Here is a 16544-nt window from a genome sequence, read left to right on the forward strand (position 1 = left end):
TGTATGCTTACAGCTGTTTCTGTATTACCTTTACTAAATATTCCTCCCAGGGCCTCTGAAATTTTCATTGTAATTTTGTTCTGTTCTGGACTCTTGTATCTGTCTACTGAGTTCTGGGTGGTGTTGCCATGTGTGTCAATCTATGGTAGTTTGCTGTTCTTGTTGGTTTTCAGTCCAAAGAACTCCCTTTAGGATGTTCTGAAGTGCTTAGTTGGCTTTGACAATGTGTCTTAGCTTCTGTTAATTCTGGAATGTTTTGATTGCACTGTCGTATTTGATTGACAGCTTTGCTGGGTAGACGATTATTGGTTGGCAGCTTTTTTCTTTTAGGGTTTTATATATGTCTTCCCATTGCCTTCTTTCCTGCATGGTTTCTGCTGAGCGATCAGAGTTTAATCTGATTTGCTTGCCTTTGTAAGTAACACTTCTCTTTTCCCTAGCTGCTTTCAGGTTTCTCTCCTTGTCTTTTTGAGAGATTTTAGAGAGCTTGATTATTTGTCTTGGTGATTTTCTTTTGGAGTCTTTCCTTCCTGGGGCTTGTTCTGCTTCTTGAATGCTTATTTTCTCATGCTTCTGGATGGTAGGGAAATTCTCTTCCAGAAACTCTTGAAATATCTCCTCTCTCGAATTACGTGATTCTTCCTATTCTGGAATGCCAATATTTCTTAAATTACTCCTCTTCTTGTTGTCCAACATGAATTTTAGACTTTCTTCATATTTTTTAAATCGTTTTTTCTGCTTGCTCTTCTGTCTTAGCAATATTGAGACGTTTGTCGTCCAGCTCACTGGTTTTTGCTTCTATCTCTTCAATTCTACTCCTTTGTTCTTTCAGTGTTTTGTCCGTTTCTGATGGTTTATTATCATCTGGACCTTTTTTTTTGCAGGTTTTGAATGGTTCCCAATCTTTCTTATTTGATTGTTCCTGTGACGCTTTCTTGACTTCTTCCTTATTTTTTTCAACCCCTCTGTGGAGCATTTGGATGTACTTCAATTTCATTCTCCTGCATTCTCAGGCAGTTCCAAAGTCTGCTCTCCTTCTAAATATGAAGTCTAGGTCTACTTGTAGCTCATTTGTCTCAGTTTCTCTTTTTTTGTTTGTTTCTTGGGTATTTTCAATAATTAGATGTGTTTTCAGTAATTAAATGAATGTATGTTGCTGTATTATTAAGCTTACTGAGTGCCTCCTAGTAAATGTTATCAGAGATAGGCTTCCCTTTTAATGTCTCTTATTACTCAACTGCAAGTAATTTTAGCAAGTATTGGCTATCTATGTAAGGTATTGTTGTTGTGAAGTGCTGTCGCGTTGATTCCAACCCATAGCGACCCTGTATAGGGTTTCCAAGGAGCAGCTGGTGAACTTGAACCGCCAACCTTGCAGTTCAAATGGCTTTGCAGTCTGGCACATTAACCCACAGCACCACACCAGGACATAGCAGCTGGTATTGGCTCTTGCCTAGATGGTGGGATAGTATAGGTTGTGCTTGTAGCTTGGCTATATGCCACAATTGCTGTCTCTTTTTGGGTAACATAGGGAGGAAAGCTCTCACCCCAAGGAAAAAGTAGGACCAAAAAGACAAAAACAAAACAAAACAGAAACAAAAGTAAAAACACTGTAGCAAATTAGTCCAGCAGCCTTTGCTTAGCAGGTCAGTGTGTATGCACAGCAGAAACCTCCAGGAGTAGGTGGGAGTGTACACTCACTCAGGCACCCCCTCTAGTCACTGCCCTAGAGGTGTGCAGACAAAGAATGAGAAATTAGTGGAAGAAAGATTGTTCACATTTTTATCTCTGTCAGTCAGGTCTCTGTGTATTTACAGCATCCTTCTCAAAATGACTGTGCCCTTCTCCTTTTAGTGTGTTTTTAACAGTTTTTGTCTTTACACACTCACACTGTTCTTGTATATAGTAGCTGGTGTTGCTTGGCTCTTGCCTTTTATGTTGGAGTTTTACAGGGTGCAAATACTCTGTGTATACAGAGCTGTTGTCGCTTGTTAGGTAAGGCAGGAATAAAAACTACCCAAGTAGGAAAGGCAACTTCAGGGCTAAATCCCAAAGTCAGACATCATAAGAACCCACCAGAGAATTAGCCTCTGGAGCTGACTGGGACTTTCAGCTACTTCCTCCGTGGGAAAATTGTACTCTGTGGGTGCAACACTGGATGCTTTTCGGGGTGTGCTCCTACCCATGTGAAGATACCCGGGCTGGGCATTGAGGGTGTGATAGGGAAGAGCACAAGAGCAGAAGGGGAATAAAACATTTATACCTCTTTTTCCGTAAATCCTGGGTAGTTTTCATACTGTAGCAGGCTGGTTGTAGCCCCGCCCTCCACTAAGACTGCTGGCTGACTGTAGTGTCAAATTGCTATGTTTACTATCACCCCTTCAAATTTCTCCACTGGGCCCCCAAAACGATTTCCCTTTACTTTATATTAAATTTAAAGTTCTGGAACTGTCCCGGCAAAGTGTTTTTCCTGGTTTTTCCGTGCCTCCACCGAAGAGACGTTGCTGAACCCCTCCACTTATTCCCCCCCCCCATATGTGGTTTTATCACTGAAATGATTTGATTTACTGTAAAGTAGATACCACTTAGGAAAGAATAGGAAAATCAGAATATCATGACTAATGTCAGAGCCTAAAGCTTAAACTTACAACTTAACAATTCTGATTTAATTCTGAGCAAATCCTTTTTTTCCCCCCAGTCTGATGAATCAGTGAAAAAAAAAAAAGGAATCCTGCTGTGGTGCTGTGGGTTAAGGTGCTAGATTGCAAAGTCTGTTTGAACTGCAAGGTCAGTGGTTCAAGCTCACCAGCTACTCCTCGGAAACCCTATACACAGTCACTGTGGGTCAGAGCCATCTCAACAGCACTTAACAACAACAACAAGACTAGTAATGTAGTGAGGGGAATTGGGTACCTTCTCTACTCATAGGAAAATATCAATGGTGGTGGTCCCTCATTCTGGTGTCATAATTTAGTACCTATCTCAATGTTTAGCTATGGTGGTAGTTAAATTCAATACATGTTGCATAGAGATAAATGGAAAAAACAAGTAGTAGGTAGAGAGACACACAGACATTAAATAGAAGCTGCTGATAAAAGCTATATAACATGCCTAAATTTACTGTACAAATTGATAAATAGATGGTTAATAATTATATTTCCTTTAATATACTCAGTAAAAGTTGTCTGCTCATTGAAAAACATGTAATCATTAATAAAAATATTTCTTTAGGTTAAAGATTGAGAAAAATCATAAATATACTATATTTTAAGGATGTACACACAAATAGCTATATATTTTTGTTTTTCAGAGTTGGAGGGATATCCGGTATATTCATGTCTCATTGATAATGGCAGAACATCCACCACTACTGGATACAACTCAGATTTTAAGTAGTGATATTTCTCTTCTGTCTGCCCCTATTGTAAGTGCAGATGGAACACAACAGGTAAGGAAACAGAAATGTTTTTTTCTTATGTCTATAAGTCTATTAATTTCTTTCAGAAGAATGTAGATTTAAGGCAGAATGTGGAACCTAACAGTGGGTTCCTCACATTAAATATTTTTAATTCTTAAGATATTGCTTTAGTTTTATAAGACTATAAAATAATGGAGCTATTTTTGAAATCACTTTTTAAATGTCCTAACAAATGTTCAAATTTTTTGTGTGCATATTTGATACTTTAGTTGACACTAAAGTTGTTTTTGTTTTTCTGTAGACAAGCAATGGATTAGTCCATATTTTTAAAAATAAGCTTAATAATTATTATAGTTCATTACTTCAAGTCCTTATAAAATCATAATTATGAAATAAAATGACTGCTTATATAATACTAAAACTTTATATTCATAATTTCCCCCCTGTTTTTCTCCTCACCAAACTCCCCCATCCCAAAAGCAAATATACAGTTTCTGAAAACGTGGACTATTTTTCTCTCAATCCAGAGCATGAAAGATGTAGTTCTCTAATTGTATTAGTTCATCATTCCCACAATAATCCTAAAAGAATGGAAATGATGGGCTTTCATAAGTATTTGTTATGGGGCCAGGCAATGAATATGCTTAATTCTCAGAACTACTAGATATTTTAGTATTAGAGATTAGGAAACAAAGACTAAGGATGTAATGAATAATGAGGAGGGAAGAGAAGGAACATTTTGTAATAACAGTCAAAGAATGTTTCTTTCTGTGTGTAAATCTTTCTTTGATCATTTGTAATAGTGGACTCATACAGTATTTGTGCATTTGTGATAGACTTAATTCACTGAGCATAATGTCCTCCAGGTTCATACATGTTGTAAGGTGCTTCCCAGATTCGTTGTTCTTTTTTATTTATTTATTTTTTGTTCTCAAACAACTGCAAGGTATTTATTAATGGACCCAAGGGAGTTAACTTTGTATCCTAGCTTGCACATATCAAGGTTAAATAATTGCCTTGTTTCCGTCACATAATGTTCAATTTGTGTTTTGATGTAGTTAACTGTCATTGAGTCGGTTCTGACCCCATAATGACCCTATACAGCATTTCTGAGGAGCAGCTGTTGAACTTGAATTACCTACCTTATGATTCAAACCAACTTTACAGTCTAGCACATTAACCCACAGCACCTCAACCAGGACCCCCAGTGTAAATATCACTGCAGACATTTTATCAAATCTAGGATTCTACATATTTCAGAAATGGAGAAAAGTTTGCACCTTTGATGATACCATGGAGACAAAGGCAACTCTGCTGTTTATGTTGATAACTCAGACTTGTTTCATTTGAAAGTTCTCTTGCAGTGTTTCTTATAAAAACGGTGGCATTTAAAACTTTTCCTTTTCAAAACCTGCAATTACATGAATAGATGTAATATAAAAATGTGGACTCTAATTGATCCCATTATTTTCCTGTAAAACGATCATGACAAAAGGTTAGGACAGTCTCCTCCCATCTTACAAATGTCCAAGGAAAATCCATCTTATTTAAGAAAGTTGGTCTGAATTTACGTATGTTAAACTCTAAAAACAAGAACACCAACCATTTGAGGCTATCAGAGCATTGCATCACCCTAATAAAACTGTAGGTTTTATAACATACACTAAAGTGTACAGAAAGAGCTAATTTCAATGCTCCTTTTAAAGAACTTATTTTACACCTATTATACCACACCGTATGCCATTTTTAAACATTGACAAGTAACTCCCTAGTAAGATTCTTAAGCAAAAACAAAAGCACTCACCTCATTAGAAACAAGATTCACTATTCACTTATTGTCGTCAAACATTATTGCACTTTTACTTTCATAATTGGACAATGCATTCATGACACAATCTGCAGACAACTACTGTTTTAACAGACAAAGAACACTTTTAAGTAAACATGCCTGTCCTAAACTGTTAATTAGGCATGAATTTTACAAACATTACTTATATTAACAGTAACGGTGGAACTGGAGAGTGTTGTGTCTTCTCCAAGCAGCCCAGCAAGAACCACCAATAGTGTGGTAGTACTTGTGGCCCTTCCCAGGCCACAGCTCTTGCAGCCTGCAGATGTCAAACCATACATCTCTTTGGGCTTGTCAAATGACTTGGTGATCCACTGGGTATCAGGATTTCTTCTGATAGCTTATGGAATGGATCAATGAGAATAACTTCAAAAAATTTATATGTGGAATCTTCATCAGCCCAGTAATAATTCAGGACTCTTAGGGCCCCCACAGTGGCATCCAGCTTGCTCCTTAGCCACAGACTGAAGGCTTCTAGCAAATTTCAGCTGGTTAACACCATGATGGACAGGCTTGCCATAGGTTGCACCTTTAGGTACTGGGCATTTGCGGCCACCTCTGCACATTGTGAATCCGATTGATGACATAACCTTGCTTGGCCTTGTATCCCCAGTCTGCGTGCTTTATCTTGTCGGGTGGGACAGGGGGACCCTGTGCAGTGCAGAGAGCTGGTGGTACTGCCAATAGCAGACCTGCAGAAGAAATCGTATCACATCAGACTGCTTTTTCCTCCATAGTTCCTGGATGTACTTGTAAACACCCATTTTGGGAAAGCTCGTTATTCTTTTTTAGCAGTGCATAGTATTTAATTTTGTTTGTACCATAGTTGAGTTATCCATTCATCCACTGATGGACATTTAGGTTGTTCCCAGCTCTTTGCTTGTGAATGAATGAATGCTTCAGTGAACATCGATGTGTATTTATCTGTTTGTGTCACAACTTTTTCTTAAGGATATATACTTAATAGTGGGATTGCTGGGTCAAACTGTATTTCAATTTCCAACTTTTTAAGAAAATGCCTTATGATTTTACACAGTCATGGGAAATTTTTACTGTTTTACTGTCACACCAGTGGTATATGAGAGTTAAAATGTCTCTATACCCTTACTGACATTTGTTGTTTCCTGCCTTATGGAGGTTTGCTGTTACTGTTGGGTTGAGATGTTTTGATTTGTATCTGTCTGTTGACTGTAGGATCAGCACTGGACTGCGAACTGTAAGGTCAGCAGTTCAAACCCACCAGTTGCTCCTCTGAAATCCTATACAGGATCATTATGAGTCTGAATTGACTCAGTGGCACTTAACAGCAACAACAGTAATTAATTAGAGTTCTTGTGTGAAGCTGTAGAATAAGCATTGGATTGCTAACCACAAGGTCAACAGTTTGAGTGCTCTTGTGGTTTGCAGTCCGGTGCTTAGCCTACAAAGCCACCATGCTCTTCTTCGGTAATGTTTTGCTTATTTGGGGGTCTATTTCCTTTCCATATAAAGTTAGTGATAGATTTTTCCATCCTTAAAGAATGGTGATGGAATCTGGATCAGGACTACATTACTTCTATAGATTGCTTTGAGTAATATTTGACATTTTCACAGTGTTAAGTTGTCCTTTCCATAAGCATGGTATGCGCTTCCATTTATGCAGGTCTCTGGGTTTCTTGTATTAGTGTTTTGTAGTTTTCTTTGGGTTTCTTGTAGTAGTGTTTTGTAGTTTTCTTTGTATAAGTGTTTTGTATGTCTGGTTATGTTTATTCCTAAGCGTTTTATCTTTTTTGATAGCTGTTTTAAATGATACAGTTTACATTTTCAGAAGTCTCTTTATTGGTATAGCAGAATCTGAGTTTTGTATATTGATCTTCTATTGTGCCACTTTGAATCTCTCCATTCGTTCCAGTAGTTGTCTTGCTTAGCTGAGTCTCTAGGATATTCTATGTTGTTGTTGTTAAGTGCCGTCGAGTTGATTCCGACCCATAGCGATCCTATATAGGGTTTCCGAGGAACCGCTGGTGAAAACTGACCTTGCTGTTCAAACCGACTTTGCAATCCAACACATTAAGCCACAGCACCATGCCAGGACTTCAGGATACATTATGTATAGGATTATATCATCTGTAATAGGAATTAACAACAACAACAACAAATAGGAATAGTTTTACTTCTTTCTTGCCAGTATTGCTTTCTTTTATTTCCATTTTTTGCCTTGTTGCTCTGCTAGAATTTCCAATAGAGTGTTGAGCAGGAGTGGTGATAGAGAGAGTATCTTTGTCTGGTCCTGCTCTCAAGGGAAATGCCTTGAGTTTCTCTGTTGAGAATGAGCATTAGTTGGCCACTGAATTTTCAAAATTGCCCTTAACTATATTGAAGTGTTCCCTACTACTCTTTATTTCCTCTGAGTATTATCAGGAATAGGTGTTGGCTTTTATCAAGTGCCTTTTTTGCATTTATTGTTACTATTTTATTTATGTTGACTGTTTTTCTATATTGATCTAACCTTGCACACCTGGTATGAATCATTCTTGGTTATGATGTATTATTTATTTTGATATGGTGTTGCATTCTATTGGCTACGATTTTGTTGAGGATTTTTGTATCTATGTTCATGAGAGATACTGGTTATATTTTCTTTTTTTGTATTTGCCTGACTTTGATATTGTGTTATGCTTGCTTTATAAAATGAATTTAGAGTTGTTGTTGTTAAGTATCTGGAGTCGGTTCCGACTCATAGCGACCCTGTACAGGGTTTCCGAGGCTATAAATCTTTACAGGAGCAGAACCTCATCTTTGTCCCATAAACAGCTGGTAGTTTTGAACTGCCGACCTTGAGGTTAGCAGCCGATTCATAAGGAGCAGCTAACTGGTAGCGTAGCGGTTAAGAATCAGGTTGCTGACTGCAAAGTTGGCATTTAGAAACTACTAGCTGTTCCGTGGGAGAAAGATGAGGTTCTGCTCCCATAAAGATCTGTAGCCTTGGAAACCCTGTGCAGGGTCGCTATGAGTCGGAACCGACTCCACGGCACATAACAGCAACAACAGCATCCTTCTAGCTGCTCCTTGGAAACCCTATATAGGGTTGCTATGGGTTAGAATCGACTCAACGGCACTTAACAACAAACAACAAATCCTTTATATAGGAATCGTGGTGTGGCGCTGCAGGATAGTGCGCTGGACCATAAGGTTTATGGTTCAAACCTACCAGCTGCTCCTTGGAACCTCGGAAACCCTATACAAGGTCGCTATGAGTTGGAACCGACTTGACAGCACTTAACAAGAGCCTTATTACTTTATGCGTGGTATAATAGATTAATAGCTAGTTATTTCCCTTTTATGGTGTTCACACACACACACATACTCCATTCCACCTAATTATATAACTAACCAGAATAAATTTCCAGAAATACTCCATGTGTGAGGGTTAGTGGAAAAGTTAGTGGAAAAATTGCATTATCTTTCACTTCTATTATTAAATGAACTTTGAAAAGCCCCTTTGTATTCCATTTAATTGTATAGCAGTATAAGTACTTGTAAGTGTTTTACTTCCTCTATCACCAAAGGATATAATCTCAAATCAAGGGCTAGTCTCATCATTTCGGTGATCTACTTCTGTAACTTTATTAAACTGTTAGTTACATACTACCTCACATCCAAATCATTGAATATAGCATTCAGAATTCGTTAGTAACTACCCTGTTTATATGTTTAATCTGATGTCTTTATTTTTTTTACTTATAAATTATTTCAAGCATAGAGGAAAGTATACAGTACTGGGTTTATCACTTTTCAGAATCAACCAGTATTACAATGTTGGCTAAATTTTCCTTAGGCAGTTCATACCCACCAGTTGCTCCTCGGAAACTTTGTACAAGGTCTCTATGAGTTGGAACCGACTTGACAGCACTTAACCACAACTCTTTTGAAAACGAATACAAGTTTGTAGATCATTTTTTCTGAAACTGGAGTATGTTTTCCACAGCCTTGTTTCAGTATTCTTAGTATACATGTGTGTATATCACCCGTTGCCATCAAGTTAATTCTGATTCATAGTGATCCTATAGAGTAGAACTTCTCAATAGTGTTTCCAGGGCTATAAATCTTTATTGGAAGAAACAGCTTCATCTTTCTCCCACTAAGCAGCTGGTGGGTTCCAGTTGCCGATTTTGTGGTTAACAGTCCAGCGCTTGACCCACTGCATTATCAGGGTTCTTTGTATTTGTAAATATCCATTATTGATATATACCATTGTTTGTGAGTTAAAATATAAGTGGCCTATGCCGTACATATCCCTTACCAACTTGCTTTTTTACTCAACATTGTATTTTTGAGATTTAGTCACTATATAGATTTTTACAATGGAACACTGATATATTCATCTAATATTCCACTGTTCCATTATATGAATAAACCAAAATATATCCATTTCCTTACCATTAGTCACTTTTTATTTTTTCAGTTCTTTCATTTTTACAAAATGCTGCAATGAATAGGCTTGTACATGTACCCTATGTACCCTTGTATATGTGAATAAATATCTAAAAGTATGTGTGTTAGATTTGGGGTATACACTTTTTCAGCTTTATTAAATATCAAATTACCCCTCAAAATGGTTGTACTAGTAGTATATGAGGGATTTCATCAGCCTTACAATATTGCCAGATTTCTTTGAGTTCCATTTTATAGATGTGAAATGATTATCCTCGTTGAGATTTTAATTTGCATTTCTTTCTTTCAAAATATAGAACCTTGGTGGTACAATGGTTAAAGCACTTTGTTGCTCATTGAAAAGTAGGCAATTAGAACCCACTAGCCTCTTTGTAAGAAAAAGATACAGCAGTCTTCTTCCGTAAAGACTTAATAGCCTTGAGAACCCTAGAAAATGGTTCTACTCAGTCATAAAAGGTTATTATGAGTCAGAATTTACTTGATAATAATGAATTTTGTTTTTCTCCCTTTCAAAATATTGCTGTAAGCTTTTTTTCTTTCCTAAAACCTTAAATTAGGCCTATGAAGGGCACTTTGTTTGTATATAGACATTTTGTCTTTTGCCTGTTTTACAACTAACACAAAAATGTTTTATTTGTAAAATTGGAACTATTAATGTATCTGTTAATTTTATTAGATGTGTTAGCTTTAAAAGGCCATTTCTTCATTATGTATATATTTGGACTGTTAAGTGTCAACAGCATATTTACAGAGAAATATGAGACACTGAGAATAATCCTGACTGTCTAAAGAGTAGGTATTTTATTCATACATTTCCAAAGAGGATGGCATAATGGATAATTATGAGCTATACTAAAACCATAGAAAAAGAAAATACTTTTATTTTAAATATATTAATTATTTCCTAGATAGCAGTGGTGAGGAAAACCTTCCAAGTCACCTTCCATATATTGGTTTATATTATGTGTGTTCATGTGGGTATGCTCATATTTAATCTTCAGGGACAGAAATGATTTCTTGTAATTACTGTTCTTGTACAGCATAATCTACTAGTAGTTACTTTAGTAAATGCTTATGAAACTGAATTTTATTTTAATTCTTGAAGAAAACTCTGTCTGAAAACAGTTGTAAACCTAACGGCTTATTTTTTGTTAAATTATCATGATTCTTACATATCTATGTGCAGTAAGCGCAAGGAAGATACTTAGGGGAGAATTTTAAATAATAAAGGAAATACCAATGAGATATATTTTCAGGGAGAAGAATCCTGATCAAAAGGGGGAAATTTAGAACAGAATTATAGAATCTCATAGGATCCAGACTTTATAGATCCATGAAGACTGGATGAACCCCTGAAACTATTACCCTGAGATAATCTTTAAACCTTAAAGCAAAAATACCCTCTGAAGTCTTATAAAACTAAATAATGCTTTAACTTAACTATTAATGAATGTCTTCCTTGAGCATTATATTCTTTTACAATCTATATGAGATCAAATTGACAACAGCAGATTGGAAAGATTAGACAGGAAATTTAGGAGGCATTGAGTTAATGTTAATGCAGGAGGAACAACTCAGGCAAGGATGGTGAAAATGGTTGCACAGCTTGAAAAATGTGATCATTATCACTGAGTTGTACGCATAGAAACGGGTGAATTGATATATGTTGTGCTGTGCATGTTCTCAACAATAATAAAAAACTTGTGATTACATTTTGATGAAGGAAAAAATTGTGGAATTATTAAGTGACACTGCAAGATAATGCATTGAACTGCAAGGTTGGTGGTTCAGACCCCACTCACCCGCTCCTTGGAAACCCTATACAGAGTCAGAACTGATTTGATGATACTTAATGACAACTTTTAAACAACAATTATTAAATGATAATGTGAGTGAATTAGCTCATTTTGAACTGATAAAAAGCAATTGTATGTAAATTTTGTTAAGGAAAACTATTATGAACACTTAAGAAAATGACTCCTCATTGCCCTCATTCACTCACACAAAGTTAGAAAATGTTCTTATCCATTCATTCTTTAAATGTAATTTTTGTTCATGTGGGAGGTATATGACTAAAGCAGAAGCCAAGCCCACTACCATCAAGTTGATTCTGACTCATAGTGACTGTGGGACGGAGGAGAATTGTTCCCGAAGGTTTCTAAAACTGTGTATCTTTATGGGAACAGACAGTTTAGGATCTTTCTCCCACGAAGTGGTCGGTGGATTTGAACTCCTGACCTTGTGGTTAGCAGCCCAACATATAACCCACTATACCACCAGGGTTCCCTAAGTACATGAATAACCAACTAACCCACTGCCATTGATTTCTATTCTTAGCATCTCTATATGTTTGTTATTGTTGAGTACCGTAGAGTAGGTTTTGGACCCATAGCTATCCTGTGAGGTTTCCAAGGAGCGACTGGTGAGCTTAAACCACCAACCTTGCAGTTCAGACCTACTTTGCATTAGCCCATAGTGCCACACCAGGATGCCTAGCAACTCTACATAGTTTCCATAGTTTCTTAGATTAAATCTTTATGGAAGCAGATAGCTTCATCTTTCTTCCACTGAGTGGCTGGTAGTTTTGAACCACTGACCTTGCAATTAGCTGTCCAATGTCTAACCAACAGAACCACCAGGTACATGAATGAAAACCAAACACCAGACCCACTGCCATTGAGTTGTTTCCAACTCATAGTGACTGTGTATTGGGGTTTCTGAGGCTGTAAATCTTTATGGGAGCAGGAAGCCTCATCTTTCTCCCAGAGAGTGACTAATTTGAGTTGCACACCTTTCAGTTAACAGTACACTGCTTATTCTGCAGTGTCAGCAAGGCACCTTGGTACATGAATACACCAAAATCTAAAGGTTATTGTTAAGTGCTGTCAAGTCAGTTCCAACTCATAACCCTGTATTAGGGTTTCGGAAACTAGCTGGTGAGTTTGAACTACCCGCTTTGATGTTCAAACTGACCTTGTGGTCCAGTGCTTATCCTACAGTCCCACATCAGGAATTGTTACTAAGTGCCACCAAGTCGGTCCCAACCCATAGCGATCCTGCAAAGGGTTTCCAAGGAACAGCTGGTGAGTTTGAACCTCCAACCTTGCGGTCTGGTGCATTATCTTACAGCACCACGCCAGGGCTGCACATTAGGAATAGCCCCATTTACATTCGAACAGTACATAAATCCACCATAATTGTTGTTGTTGTTAAGTGCCTTCGAGTCGGTTCCGACCCATAGCGACCCTGTACAGGGTTTCCGAGGGTGTAAATCTTTACGGGAGTAGAAAGCCTTATCTTTCTCCCGCAGAGCGGCTGGTAGTTTAGAACCGCTGACCTTAAGGTTCGCAGCCCGATTTGTAACCACTACGCTGCCAGAGCTCCTTCTAGATAGGTTTAATTAAAGACATTGATAGTTCTAAATGCTGGTTAAGTGTAGAAAAGTTCTCTACATATAATTATGGTAGGAGTATAAATTTGTACAACCTCTTTTGAAATATTTTGTTGTTGTTGCCATTAGTTGGGTTGTTGTTGTTGTTATTGTTCTTAAGTGCCGGCGAGTCGATTCCAACCCATAGTGACCCTGTATAGGGTTTCTGAGGAGCATCTGGTGAGCTTGAACCACCGACCTTGCAGTTCAGACGGCTTTGCAGTCTGGCGCATTAACCCACAGCACCACACCAGGACTCCATTAGTTGGGTAGGAGGGAAAATAAACCTACCCAAAAAGAGGCAACAAGTATTTATAGGAAATGATAGTCTTCTACAATAAGGAGTCCTGGTGTGGTGCTGTAGTATAAGCACTGGACTGCTAACCACAAGGTCGATGGTTCAAACACACCAGCTGTTCCTTAGAAACTCTATCAGGGTCATTATGAGTCGGAACTGACTCCACGGTGTTTAACAGCACCACAAAAAAGAAGGCAGAAGCTGGAACAAATTTGTAGTTTGAGGGAATATGAAAGAAGTCCCACTGAATTTAAGATGTTATAAGATATGTAAATAGAACTAGTAAAAAAAGAATGTTTTAAACTCATAGTAACCTCATATGACAAAGTAAAACTTCTCAGGCTTTCTTGACTGAGCAGGTTAACAAGCTTTTCTTTTGTTGAGCTGTTATATGGGTTTGAACTATAAAATACCCTTTGATTAGCAGATGACTGCTATAGCTCCCATTTGAGCATATATATTCCACATTAACCATACATTCTACTTGTAGGTGTACACCCTATAAAAATGCATTCATATGTATAATCTACCAGCAAATATTGTGCTACAGGTAGTCTTAGCATGAATGAGTTTCATATAGGAGCAAAAGAAGCTAGAGACAGGATATAATTCATATTGTGTGATTCCATTTGTATAAAATTTTAAAAAAAACAAAACCAGGCAAAACTAACCTTTGCTTTGGGGAGCATGAAGGAAGATATAGTTTGGGAAGGAAAGGCTGCTTCATGGGAAGTGGCATAAGAGAAGTTTTATGGTAGTGCTTGTAAAATTCTGTTTCTTGACCAGGGAGCTTTGTTTGCTTTCCTTTTTAAACTAACCTATACAGTAATGATTTGTGTGCTTTTTTTTCATATGTACTGATGTTGAATTAAAAGCATTCTTAAAATTTTTAAATTTCAGATAAAGTAAAAATTCATCTTTTTACCTCCATCCCGCCAGTCCCTCTCTCAGAAGAATAACCCACTGCTTTCAGTTTGGTAGATGTATTCAGATCTTTTTCTCTGATGCATATGAATATACATTTGAAATTACATTATTTTTTTCTCTTGTATTTTATTGCTAGAGTTTTGAGGGTGGGGTTTACTTGGCAAAGAAATAAAGTCATATGACTAAAAAATGTTCAAGCAGTACAAAAGAGTTTTTAGTGAAATATAAACCCTTCTTTCTAGGTTCAGTCCCTGTTTAGAATTTCTCATGTATTTTGCTGTCATGTGTATATGTGTGTGTATGTTGGTCATCCTATTATCAAAATGTTCTTTTTTTTTTAAATCACATAAATGGGTGGGAAAAAAATCACACAAATGTGTCATTGTAGGAAATTGATTTTTAAACAGTCTATGGTGGTAGTAAGAAGGTATGTACAGCAATATAGCCATCCTTTGCTTTATGTCCACAGTATGCTATGTCATATAGGACATTATGTGATTTGGATGCTGTGCAAAGATCATATCATAGTCTGGTCCTGCTTTGTTTGCTTCAAGCCTCTTGTGATAGCTAAGGTTTTGTTGGGGAAATCCTCGATTTGACTGGGCCAGGATTCTCAGTGGTTTAGCAGTTAAGATGTAATTACCTCCCTGGTGAGATCTAATATGATGTAATTACTGTCTTGCTGTAATCTGATGTGATCAGACCTGATCTGATGTAATTATAGTATGTGTTGTGACTCCTCACTTCTATGATTTTAATGATGCCATATGCAAACTACAGAATTAGGTTGTACCTTGAGTAAATGTCTTCTGAAATATAAACGATACTGAACAAGCAAGCAGAGCCCAGAGGGACCTACTATCCGCATGAAAGAATAACTAAGAGTAGAGTGTGTCCTTTGGACCTGGAGTCCCTTCACTGTGAAGCTCCTAGGTCCAGGAAAAGACATCTTTGACTCTTGCTGCTGCTATCACAAGTAGTGTTTTTTCTGGGTTTAACAACCATGATGCATTTATGATATTTTTTAAAGAAAATTGAAACAGGAATAACACTGCAACATTCAAGAGCTGTGGAATACATGAGATTGGATGCTGCTACCTGCAAGTCGAAGCATATGCTGCTATTAGATAGAAAGTACAGCACAGTACACACATACATAAGCCAGTAACATGGGCATTTAATATAACCATCATTTGTATTGTATGTTATATATATTGTTGTAAGTGCTGTCAAATCACTTTTGACTCATAGTGACCCTGTATAGAATTTCTAAGGGGCATTTGGTGAGTTTGTACTGCCAACTTTGTGGTTAGCAGTCCATTGCTTACCTTACTGATCCACACCAGTATATATCCAGTATATATATATATATATATATATGTAAAACAAGATGTTGTTACGTGCCGTGGAGTTAGTTCTGAATCATAGCGACCCTGTACAGGGTTTCCATGGCTGTTAATCTTTACGGGAGCAGAAAACCTCATCTTTCTCCTGCAGAACAGCTGGTAGTTTCAAACTGCAGACCATGAGATTAGCAGCCCGGTTCGTAACTACTATGCTACCAGAGCGCCTTATATAACATGTTACGTATCATATATATACTGTGTCATTCTGTGTCTGGCAGTATTACTATTTTATCTATAAAAGACATGAAATATACATGTTGCATGCAGAAAGCTACTATTTTTGCTATGCCCTGATCTCTGATCAAGATTTCTGAACTCTATTATGGTGCTATAGGAAAAGCACTGGACTGCTAATTGCAGGGTCAGCAGTTCAAATCTACCAGCTAATCTTCGGAAACCCTATACAGGGTTGCTATGAGTTAGAATCCACTCGATGGAACTTAACAATCATAACCTTTCAGGACCATGTATGTATATGTGGTCCTACATATACAGTGGACGTTATAAGGTACATGACTGTATTTTGAACATACCATTCCCATAATTTTATTAACAAAAGAGGGATATTATAAAAGTTGAAAAGTCAGAATTCAACCTCTGAGTAATTGTAGACTAACAATGTAATCTATGGCAAAAAAAATTTTTTTTTTCCTTTATAATAATCTCACATAAAAGTACCCAGGAAATCATGAGGGGAAAAAATCTTTGTTTATAGGAAACCTCCATTTTATGTATTTTATGGAGGGTCAGAGAAAAAGAGGAAGACCCCTAACGAGATGGAT

At 37.2% G+C, this 16544-nt stretch overlaps 1 protein-coding gene and 1 pseudogene across 1 annotated transcript in view; one reads left to right on the forward strand and one right to left on the reverse strand.

The window, feature by feature from the left end:
- Positions 1 to 16544, forward strand: part of FNDC3A (fibronectin type III domain containing 3A) — a 340392-nt gene that overhangs the window by 94722 nt on the left and 229126 nt on the right. The window contains exon 2 of the mRNA XM_006837646.1: positions 3311 to 3448. Coding sequence (XP_006837709.1) covers positions 3350 to 3448 — 99 coding nt within the window. The 5' untranslated portion in view covers positions 3311 to 3349. The remainder of the gene's footprint in view (positions 1 to 3310; positions 3449 to 16544) is intronic.
- Positions 5410 to 6031, reverse strand: LOC102815034 (annotated as a pseudogene).

This window comes from Chrysochloris asiatica, unplaced genomic scaffold (assembly GCF_000296735.1).
Source record: "Chrysochloris asiatica unplaced genomic scaffold, ChrAsi1.0 scaffold00022, whole genome shotgun sequence".
Classification (NCBI taxonomy): domain Eukaryota; kingdom Metazoa; phylum Chordata; class Mammalia; order Afrosoricida; family Chrysochloridae; genus Chrysochloris; species Chrysochloris asiatica.